The following is a 12,003-nucleotide window of genomic DNA, read 5'->3' as shown; positions in this document are numbered from 1 at the left end:
ATGACTGTGTACCAAAACGAAACACTTTTTATAACTGTATAAATTGCCAATGAGTCCAGACACTTTCAAAACACACATTGCTTTTACATCTCCATTGACCGAGCGCATAGACACGTGCAAAATTCGAATACTTGTGGGGTTGCGTCTCGAACAATGTTCATCACTTGGCTATAGGTCAAGCTAAAGAGTACCTGGTGATGGGTCACGCTAGAGAGTACCTGGCGATGGGTCAAGCTAAAGAGTACCTGACGATGGGTCAAGCTGAAGAGTACCTGGCGATGGGTCAAGCTAGAGCGTACCTGGCGATGGGTCAAGCTAAAGAGTACCTTGCGATGGGTCAAGCTAAAGAGATCCTGGCGATGGGTCAAGCTTAAGAGTACCTGGCGATGGGTCAAGCTTAAGAGTACCTGGCGATGGGTCAAGCTAAAGAGTACCTGGCGATGGGTCAAGGTGAAGAGTACCTGGCGATGGGTCAAGGTGAAGAGTACCTGGCGATGGGTCAAGCTAAAGAGTACCTGGCGATGGGTCAAGCTAAAGAGTACCTGGCGATGGGTCAAGCTAAAGAGTACCTGGCGATGGGTCAAGCTAAAGAGTACCTGGCGATGGGTCAAGCTAAAGAGTACCTGGCGATGGGTCAAGCTAAAGAGTACCTGGCGATGGGTCAAGCTAAAGAGTACCTGGCGATGGGTCAAGCTAAAGAGTACCTGGCGATGGGTCAAGCTGAAGAGTACCTGGCGATGGGTCAAGCTAAAGAGTACCAGGCGATGGGTCAAGCTAAAGAGTGCCTGACGATGGGTCAAGCTAAAGGGTACCTGGCGATGGGTCAAGCTAAAGAGTACCTGGCGATGGATCAAGCTAAAGGGTACCTGGCGATGGGTCAAGCTAAAGAGTACCTGGCGATGGGTCAAGCTAAAGAGTACCTGGCGATGGGTCAAGCTGAAGAGTACCTGGCGATGGGTCAAGCTAAATAGAACCTGGCGATGGGTCAAGCTAAAGAGTACCAGGCGATGGGTCAAGCTAAAGTTGTTTCTTAGTTTTCCCCATTTTCATCCCGTGATGATCCGGGTTATAATTCGCCTTCAGCAATCCATACTTGTCGTAAGAGGCGACTAACGGGAGCTTTGGAAGGTCCATACTGGAGGTCCAGTTAGTAATAAAGTGATTATTTAGATACAGGTTGGTCGTCACTGCGGGTATTTCATATGAAGGTCAGTGGTAACAATCATTTCATCTCTTATCTCCGTCGGGACTTTTCAAGGACTTTTTAAATGAAAACGGAACATATGAAATGCGACATGGTCGTGTGGACGTTGAAATGGCAGACAGTGATGGGCCCAGATTAGAAGTGAGTGATTGAGCTTGGTATATTTCGATTTGAACTGTATATCAGTAACATAATGGCGTGTCAAACTGATTTGGTCGGGAAGCCCGAAGTGATGTTGTAAGACAATTGCCAGTATACCTTGAATATAGTAGAATACTTCTACTTATAATACATTATGTGCGAAGCATGTTGTCAATAATATAACAGAGTAATTAATATATTTAATTTCACGACCTAAATCCATATTATTTGGAACCGACCCCTATCCGACCCGTCAAGATTCCGGGGTAGAACCCATGCTTGCCGTAAAAGGTGACTATGCTTGTCGTAAAAGGCGACTAACGGGATCGGGTGGTCAGGCTCGATGACTTGGTTGATGCATGTCATCGATCCCAATTACGCGGATCGATGCCCATGATATTAATCACCGGGTTGTCTTGTCCATACTCGATTATTTACAGACCGCTGTCATATAGCTGGAATATTGCTGAGTAAGGCGTTAAACAACAAACCAACCAACCAACCGACCCCAGTCCACGGTAAATACTTACTATGGTACACGTATTGTTTTAATGTGCCCGGCCTTTCTGTATCACCAATAACAGGATGTCTTTTGTAATGGAATGAACCCATTTTGTCCCGGAAAGCTGTTGTCTAAAGTCTGGCTGCCATACATGAAACGTTTGTAGTTGTTCTCACTGTTGACAAGTCCTCAAACATAAGTAACATAACTATTATATGTAAGCATCACTACATTAACTGTTTTGATCAAAGAACATACAAGGCACGTGTGTTAATGGAGGAGGGAATCTACCAAAACCATATACATTCTATTAACGTTTGACTTGACTCTCCAACCTGAACACATGTCCATTCATCTGTTGTTTTGGATTCTCAAAATCCTTTCAAATCCTTTCAAATATCGGCTCTGATTTAAGCAGATATTGTTTTATGATTATGGAAAGGATTTTATTTGTATCAATACCATTCCGATGTTTTGTACCATCAACAGGGGGTGTTTTGTGTCACCGATGTTTTGTATCAGCAGGCCTCACATGTGTTGTCTTGTATTACCAACACTCCGATGTTTTGCTCAACAAGCCTCACATGTGTTGTCTTGTATTACAAACACTCCGATGTTTTGCATCAGCAGGCCTCACATGTGTTGTCTTGTATTACCAACACTCCGATGTTTTGCATCAGCAGGCCTCACATGTGTTGTCTTGTATTACCAACACTCCGATGTTTTGCATCAGCAATCCTCACATGTGTTGTCTTGTATTACAAACACTCCGATGTTTTGCATCAGCAAGCCTCACATGTGTTGTCTTGTATTACCAACACTCCGATGTTTTGCTCAACAAGCCTCACATGTGTTGTCTCGTATTACCAACACTCCGATGTTTTGCATCAGCAAGCCTCACATGTGTTGTCTTGTATTACCAACACTCCGATGTTTTGCTCAACAAGGTTCATAAGTGTTGTTGTCTTGTATTACCAACACTCCGATGTTTTGTGTCAGCAAGCCTCACATGTGATGTCTTGTATCACCAACACTCCGATGTTTTGCATCAGCAGGCCTCACATGTGTTGTCTTGTATTACCAACACTCCGATGTTTTGCATCAGCAGGCCTCACATGTGTTGTCTTGTATTACCAACACTCCGATGTTTTGCATCAGAAGGCCTCACATGTGTTGTCTTGTATTTCCAACACTCCGATGTTTTGCATCAGCAAGCCTCACATGATTGTGATGTCTTGTATCACCAACACTCCGATGTTTTGCATCAGCAGGCCTCACATGTGTTGCCTTGTATTACCAACACTCCGATGTTTTGCTCAACAAGGCTCATAAGTGTTGTTGTCTTGTATTACCAACACTTCTATGTTTTGTGTCACCAACAGGAGGTTTTGTATAACCAAACCGCGATGTTCTGAATGACCCAACCCCGATGTTTTCTATGACTCCGATCTTTTGTATCAACAACAACCGTGTTTTTGTATCACCAACATTTGATGTTTTGCATTACCAATAACAGGACTTATTTTATTACCAAACCCGATGGGTTTTTTCTGTCATCAAACCCCGAATTTTGTATCAACAACAACATTATGTTTTGTTTCACCATACTCCGATGTTTTGTGCCTCCACACTCCGATATGTTGTATCACCAGCAAGCTGTTTTGTACCATAATGTTTTGTGCCACCACACTCCGATGTGTTGTATCACCAGCAAGCTGTTTTGTACCATAATGTTTTGTGCCACCACACTCCGATATGTTGTATCACCAGCAAGTTGTTTTGTACCATAATGTTTTGTGCCACCCACATTCAATAGTTTGTCATCACAATTTTATTTCATCATCAGATTATAAAGCACACCTAACGGTGTGATCATACTTGCTATGTCACCCTGTGTCTACACAAATACGGTATTGGGGTTATTCAAACCCAAACAACAAGGAAAAAGTTCAAACTTGGTCAGATTATTTGGGTTTTTTTTATTTAGTCGCATAATAATATGTATGTATTTCTGACCTTACGATAAATATCACCGCTTACCGCTTGCTTCCTTGCAAATGCCTTTAGTGAACCATGGGACTATATCAGATATAGATTTCTTAAACTGGTGTATCCGATGTAATCGATCACACAGGTTACAGAGTGCCTCTGATTCATGATAATGTTCGAGAAAAACAGCACCATTGATATCGATATATCGATATTCCTCTGCCTCATAGTAGTATTTGTCTTTCCGTCTGAGTATTTCTATGTATTTGTCCGTGTTGTTGTTAAGGTACAGAAGATGGTCTGCCAACGCTTTGGGGGATTTGAAGTCATCAGCGTTGATGTAGGTGCCGGGAGGGGCGTCCCGACTGTAGTTACCTCCCCCTCGGACAACAGTCACAAGGTCAAGGTTGAAGTTGTTGAAGAACTTCTCGCTGATGTAATCTTGACAGTGCAAGTTCTCAAACCCCAGATAAAACTTGTATGTAATATTAAGGTGTTGCATCCATTTATTATTACTTGTTCTCGGGAAAGATCTTTGACCACACGCTCCAAATATATCTACATCTATGTATTTCTTCAGTTCCCGTGCATACGCCAACCTCCCGCTCCAGTCCATGCAGTTGCTGACCATCCATGCCACTAGACCCTTCTTCTTCTGGAGAATTGACGTGTAATTCTTCTGCACTATGTGTTCTCTCTTTCTGAGAATACCATACGGTCTGTAAATGTCTGAATCGTGTCTGAAGTCCATCGTCCAGTTAAACACCGATGACCAAGGTTGTTTCATAAAGGGTCTGCCGTGGGAAAACAGATACGGTGGTTCATTATTATGGAAGATCCACACCTGCCCTGGAGGTCTCTGTGGGGGAAGACCCCTAATTTGTTCAGCTGAAAAAATCACAACTTTACTTTGATTTAAAAGAGAACGCTCTCTTGTCATCAAACATTTTGCTTCTGGGCAGGCTTGGATTCGGCCTCCATCTTTCAAAGGATTCAGTAGATATCTTGGTGAGAAGTACCACAGAATGAGTTCGTGTTTCTTATCAATAAGGTTTGTAGGTGTTGAGTTATGTTTATTAATGTTGCTACCTTTAGAACTGGAATATTCACCGGTTCTATTGGTACCTGCAGGGGGCGAATACATGATTTTTGTATTGGAAGCTAAGGGCATAGGTATGCTATCTGGGAGGTCATCGTTGTTTATAAACGCCAATGCTGAGAACAGGCTGATCAGTACCAATCCTCCAAAAAACGGCCATGACCTGAAATGTGAAAATGTGCTCATTTATGCAATAGTTGTTTGTTTGTTGATTAACACAGTAATGTTCTAGCTATATGACTGAGGCCTGTAAATAATCGAGTCTGGACCGGACAATCCAGTGACTGATCGGACGGAGTACGATGACCCGTAATCAACCAAGTCACCGTGTCTTTTCTTAGAAGCATTGATATATAACCATCACACAGTTAAACTGTTATATTGCTATAATTAATTATAATAACAATCTTATTCATTCATTCATTCATTCATTCAAGGATGAAAGCTCGAGTTCTGAACAAAGTGGTTCATTATCTGGTTAAAATAACATAAGATACATTTTCCAAAATTAAAATGTTTCCTGTGGATATTGGGTTAAAAAGCTGTAAAACACGACGATTGATCATGTGTTTAAGAGTTATATGCTAACTGGGATGAATGAGGTATCGGATCGTTCAGATGTAACTTTGGTATGAGATACCTTCGTCCAGATGGTACTAGATAATATAACAGAGAACAAGAATTAAAAAGGATATGAATACACAATGCCTTTTAGAAAATTATCAAGTGTAACATATGTTATATTTGGGGCAACAAATTCTAGTACTTTTTGGGGTTAAGACCCATTCGAACCCACTCTCTCAGGGTGAGGCACCTTTTTGCCAGTCCACAAAGTCACAAAGATCCTACCCACTCAGCCACTCAGCTTCCACAATATGGTCCGACGACTGGTAGTCTATATTACGTAGTTCGTGTACTCCTCTGATAAATGTTAATAGGCATGGCTCCCAAGGCGATTAGGAGCCTCGATCTGAGTACCTGGCTTTAAATCTCGGATGGGACAACCCCAAAAAGTACTTGAATTTGTTATCCCAAATATAACATATGTTACCTGAGATGATGTTAGTCTAAAATTTGTAAGGCTAAACTAACAAGGTTAGTCAAGGCAATCTTTTCATCCTAATCTTACAATTTTCTTCAGTCGACTCTTGTTTTGGAGCGAGAGTTTCAAACACATAAACGATATCCGGCTATGTGAACAGAGGGGCATAAGAAAGTTACCGAGTTTGTTTTTATGTTATGAAAGGCAAAGGTATCACAAATTCCACGAGCTATAGTTATAATAGCTAATACTTAGTTTGCTATAGTGTGAAAATCAATAATAATAAGCCACGTTCTTTGATACCAGAGTGATAGAATAGAGCAGATCGAAATAAAGGGGCAAAAGAAAGTAGACCACCGAGTTTGTTTTTATGTAATTGAAAATTTAAGGAACTGTTGTTAAATTTGATTAAATTTATTTCATCATCACTCATTTCTGCAACAGTTTGTAAAAAGTATTCTGTGGATGGGTAATTTTTTGCAAAAATGCATTGGTTTAATGAAGACTGGGGTGAGAAATGAATTAGCAACCACATGACCCTTCCATTTTTTAAATGTTGTGTTTGATACATTCCGAAAAAAGCAAATTTATCAATTTTCAAAGCTACGATGTCTAAAATACCCATCAGCAATTGCGTATTATGCGAAATGTTTTTTTTAAATATTTAAAAGTTTTAAATCAAATTATATTTTAAACAATACAACCATGTAGAAATATTCTTTGAGTGATGGCAAAGCGCCCCTACATTTCATTTGTACATAATATCGCTGACTTAAGATATTTTCAATCGAAAATCAAATGATAAACTCAACTTTTGCCCTTCAGTTTAGACAAATAATTTCAATTGAGAATGCACTAAAACCATAGGTCATAACATGTCCAATTTGATAATGTCAAAAGCAACTCGGGTGAAAAAAATGGAAGCGATGTTTAAATTCGAATTGCAACAGACAATATGTATTTTATTGTAGAAATGTGTGTTGAATACTTCTTCTGAATCTTTACTCCGAAAGCATGTCCATGAATAAATAAAAAACAAATTAAAGAGGAGATGTAAACTGGGTCAACCTCTGAAAATTAGTATTTTCACATTCATATGTTATTTGGAATGACAGTGATTATCGATCTAAGGAAATAAAACAGGAGCATCTTATCTTCTCGTGAGGACGATCTCTGCCGTAGGTCACTTGTCGACAAGCAACCAGTTTGTAAAAGTTTCCGTTCGATACGAACTCGCTACCTTCGAATCGTTAGCTCGACATCTAACTGACTGAGCTTCGTCCACAGTGTAAGGTCAAGTGCAAATTTACCTAGTCATGCCTACGACGTTACGGAACTGAATGAAACGGGTCGAATAGGTGACGGACACTTACGAAGGTTACGGGTAGGCATGGTGTCTCGTGACTTTAGACTACGGACACTTACGAATGATCCCGATGCCATTTGGCACACCCGTCCCATTCCGTAATCTACAAGATACCGAGTGGTGAGGAATGAGCCGATATGGCGCGAACTGAAAACGGCTCCGGGCGTCAGACGTCAGACGTCGAACTCGCGAGTGCGCATGAATGACATGGTTTTTTATAATTCGTCGGGTGGATTTTGTGACAGAAAAGTGTGGTAGGGAAGACTGTAAACATAACAGTAAGGAACGAGGGAGGCATGAGCATAACTAGTGACGACACAACGGTGAGTTTCCCTTTTGAATCAATACTGAAAAAAAGTAGCCTGTGTGAATGTTCCAGGAGAGTTTCCAATAGCCAAAATATTCCACACAAAACCATTTCATTCTGTTTACTCGACGTTTTTTGTGTGAAGAATATTAGGAGCTGCTATAGAATCTTCAATAGCCACGAAACGGGTACCTAACCCTAATGATCGTAAAGGGGTGCTTGATCGTAAAGGGGATGGGCCAAGGATAGAGTACGGAGAAACCTACCCTAACACTGGCGACATTTCAATGTTTTCAGCGCCAAAATAATATCCCTAATAAACTGCTTCTTGTGCATAATAATGAAAATTAATGAACCGAAAAAATAAAATATGTACATTTTAGTTCCAATTTATAACCATTTTAGCCACTTGAATTACGAGGAAAACGAAATAAAAAATAAATAAAAAATAAAAGTGCTTTCTTAAACTACCGCTTGCTATAAAATGCTATGTTTTGTAAACAAATATTCAAAACTCTCAATACCGCTGGGCGTATTCAATAACACTGCGTGTAGAGATGATAGATCGCTAGGAGGAGCTTATGCACACTTGATGCCCCTGACGTCACAGGCCATTTTTTCGCCGGTGTGACTGGCAACAAAATATCACAAATTACGTCATAGGGTATTGTCACGTGTTTGAAAAGTTTGTGGTACTGTATTCTAAAGGTAGGCACCACTTTGTATCCAGGATAGAATAGGTCTTCCGTTAACCAGCCTTGTCGTATGCTGTGGCTAAATTGGATCGGTTGGTCAGGATTGGTGACTGGGTTGCTTGCGTAACATCTTGCGTACCATCTACCCTGACTGCTTATCGTAGCAGTCAATGAATAAATGTATTCATTAACAACCACCACCTTTTCATCAGAATAAATCTATTACGGTACATGAGAACCAGTTTCTCAGAGCATCTAAAGTTTTTCTGTAACGAAATGATTATACACATGTACATATAATTACCTTTTATTGCAAATGTGGCAGAATTCACACCTCAAGCAAACCATGGCCAAATCGGATGAGTCCCTTCTTCTGAACTGGCTCCCTTCCACAGCTTCGTCAGGTCCCACCACGTTTCTACAGGGGAAAATTAACTGGTCATCAATAAAGAATCCTGTAATGGAATTAAAAATGGACATTTTAAACATGGTTCTCATTGGATTTATTGACCACAGTTGAGTTACTTAGTAACTCGACACTACATTACTTTCAAAGTTATTATGGCAACTAGATTCAACGCTATGATTGCAGCTCGTATAAATTGCTTTAAGGAATTGCTGTGGTCGTAATATAATAGTATACATTAATAAAATTGTACAGAATATTTATTTTTTAAATCCACCAGTATTATTGTACAGAGGACGCATTTAGGAAATGTTATAAAGCTGAAACGAAAGTAATTGACACTGTACAAATCCGGAGAAAGCACTGTAGGCACCACAATAGAATGTGATTGTAGTGATGTATCATTTTAGGAAACACGATATATCTCAGGCGCAAGTAATTGCGCAGGTCTGGAGAAAGCACTGTTGTCAATACAAAAGAATGTGATTGGACAGAGGGAGCATTTGAGGAAACAATGTATAGTAGTAGTGAAAGTAATTGTTCCGATCTGCAGAAAGCACTGTAGTCAACACAAAAGAATGTGATTGTACAGAGGAAGCATTTAAGGAAACACTATATACCGTATTCGACGTAATAAGCGCCCAGGGCCCTCTCAAAATTAGAAATAGGGGGCTCTTATTAGAATATTATTTTGGTGAAGAAAGATAAATTTTGTGGTTTATGCTGACAGCCTGAAATGTTTATGTACGACAGATATATTTTTCCAGAATTTCATTGCCCATAATTAAGGATGCATAAAATACACGAGTGCGTATTGTAACCGAATAAATAAGTCTTGTGTACATTGATCAATCGGAAGGGGTGCCAATTGGGATTGTTCACTAGCCATATATTAGCAAATATCGCCGTGGGCTCTTATTAGAGCGGGGCGCTTATTACGTCGAATACGGTAGTTGTAGTGAAAGTAATTGTTCAGATGTGCAGAAAGCACTGTGGTCAACACAAAAGAATGTGATTGGATAGAGGAAGCATTTGAGGAAACACTATATAATTGTAGTGAAAGTAATTGTTCAGATCTGCAGAAAGCACTGTGGTCAACACAAAAGAATGTGATTGGACAGAGGAAGCATTTGAGGAAACACTATGTAGTTGTAGTGAAAGTAATTGTTCAGATCTGGAGAAAGCACTGTAGTCAACACAACATAACTCTCTGAAGGCAACACAAGAGAGTATGATTGTTGAACAGAATTTACTTTTTGAAAAGAAACAGGATATTTACAAGATAATAACAATAATCAAACTACGCGTACATTACATTTTGCGATTAGAAATATATTTGACAAATGTACAAGCAGTAACTTCATTTAACAATATAGGGAGGATGGTTCTCATGTTACAAGGCATAAAACGTTTGGTGTCGATTAAAGTGACATTATTTCGTTCGTATGTTTTTGGGATGAACGTATGCTACAGTTTGTCAACGAGTTGCTGGACCTCTGGGCACGTTTCTGGGTCAAAATGCTGCATAATCCCCAGGAGCGCAAATACAGGACGCTGAGTCTGGTCAATATTTAGCTAGGCTCGATGAAGTGCGTTGCCTAGTGATGTTCTAATATTCAGATTGAGGATATGTTCAGAGTTGGCGTGTCCGTGTTAGATACAGACGTTCAAACACAACAAAATATTTTTATTCATTCGTGCATTAATTCATAATCATATATGTGAAATTATATATATAACGAGTATATAGAATTTTATTTTGTCATGAGTACATCTTGTCCTCGTCGGATGCCAGGTTAGAATTGGATCCAAAAAACCTGAGTCAGCGTAATGGATCTATCTACAATGACAATGTTTCAACAAAATACCACTCTAAAACATTAATATCTATATATCTTTCCAAACACAATTGTCTTCAGGCTATGCATAACAGACAGAAGGTAAGAAGAGATACTATGTATTCATACCTGCTTTGAATAGATCCATTTAACCAGTAATCCATAGATGCCCGATCATAGCTTACTGAATATTGTATAGTACATGTACCAACCATAAAAAACTTGTAACGCTGTATTGACTTGGAATCATCTTCAAAATAATGCCCATGCGTTTAGTCCACCTTTTCACAGCTACCCACACAACTGGTATTGGGAAAGACATGTGTAGGGTTGCTGGGTGTAGGGTTGCTGGGTGTAGGGTTGCTGGGTGTAGGGTTGCTGGGTGTAGGGTTGCTGGGCGTACCTCTTCGTGTAACAGAATACCGCATGTCAATATATCTCGGCAGTTTAAGCAGTTATGTCTTATCTGGAGAAAACGCGTAGAGCTTGCATGGTCAGTGAATTCTGTGAAATTGTCCCGTAGCATCCAATAGAATTGATACGTCATAAACGCTAAACAACTTGACTAGGTTAAACAAATAGTGGTATACAGGAGAAATGTGCTGAACGACTCCGGGTGTGGTAAAGAAGCAGACAACATCCTCGCAAGGCCTATAAGGTATGCACTTTAAGAATAACACACAGTTCATTCATGCTATTGTCAAATGGATATAAGGGTGGGTAATAATTATTCGCTGAAATGCATGTACATACCTGATCCAAAGTCAATATTTAGAGAGTGAATAACAATGGGCCACGACTTTTGCACATACCCTGTGATATATTGAATGAGATTCGAATGTGTCTAGCTGACGTGCGGACATGTGGAGGACATTTCCAAATTTGACGCATCAGTGTCATGAATGATGTCTGATGCAATTCTCTATGTTGCCTTGTACACTGTGTTCCCCTGTTTTTATTGAAACAATTGACTTGCCTTTGTATGTGTTTGTGACGGGTGCCACCGGTGGGGCTGGATACGTTCACATTTTTGCGGACACCAGGTATCATTCCTATTTGATAGTAATTCATTAACACATGTTCATGATATAGTCGGAATCGTACAACCGGGTCTGCTTTATACAGAGATTTCTAATGGATATGGAAAGGGTTTTGTCGCTTTATTTAATTATTATGAATTCGGAAGGAATTTTGTCCCTCTTATTTATTTGCATTTCTTGTATGGCAAAGTAGGCAAATGTTTTGGATAATTTATTTATTAAACTGTAAATAGCGAATTATCGGTATATATCCTTATACCGTTGTCAAGCAAGACTGTATAATACCACAGTGTATTAAACACGTTGGTATCCATACATTCTGTCTACTTTTTCATCCGTCAGCATATAAAAAAATGCCTATCAAACTATTCGAT

General features: G+C 39.8%; 1 protein-coding gene across 1 annotated transcript; it reads right to left on the bottom strand.

The window, feature by feature from the left end:
* Window positions 1–3,876: 3,876 nt before the first annotated feature.
* LOC139444105 (4-galactosyl-N-acetylglucosaminide 3-alpha-L-fucosyltransferase 9-like) lies at window positions 3,877–10,804 on the bottom strand. Its single transcript, XM_071225011.1, has 3 exons — window positions 10,719–10,804; window positions 8,650–8,763; window positions 3,877–5,098 (listed from the first exon to the last, which is right to left on the bottom strand). The coding sequence occupies exons 1-3, from the start codon at window positions 10,802–10,804 to the stop codon at window positions 3,877–3,879; spliced, it is 1,422 nt and encodes a 473-aa protein (XP_071081112.1).
* Window positions 10,805–12,003: the final 1,199 nt, after the last annotated feature.

The sequence above is a fragment of the Haliotis cracherodii genome, unplaced genomic scaffold, assembly GCF_022045235.1.
Source record: "Haliotis cracherodii isolate W230 unplaced genomic scaffold, xgHalCrac1.p SCAF_5, whole genome shotgun sequence".
Lineage (NCBI taxonomy): Eukaryota > Metazoa > Mollusca > Gastropoda > Lepetellida > Haliotidae > Haliotis > Haliotis cracherodii.
Note: the sequence above shows the minus strand (reverse complement) of the source record. Positions and strands in the feature narration are given on the sequence as shown.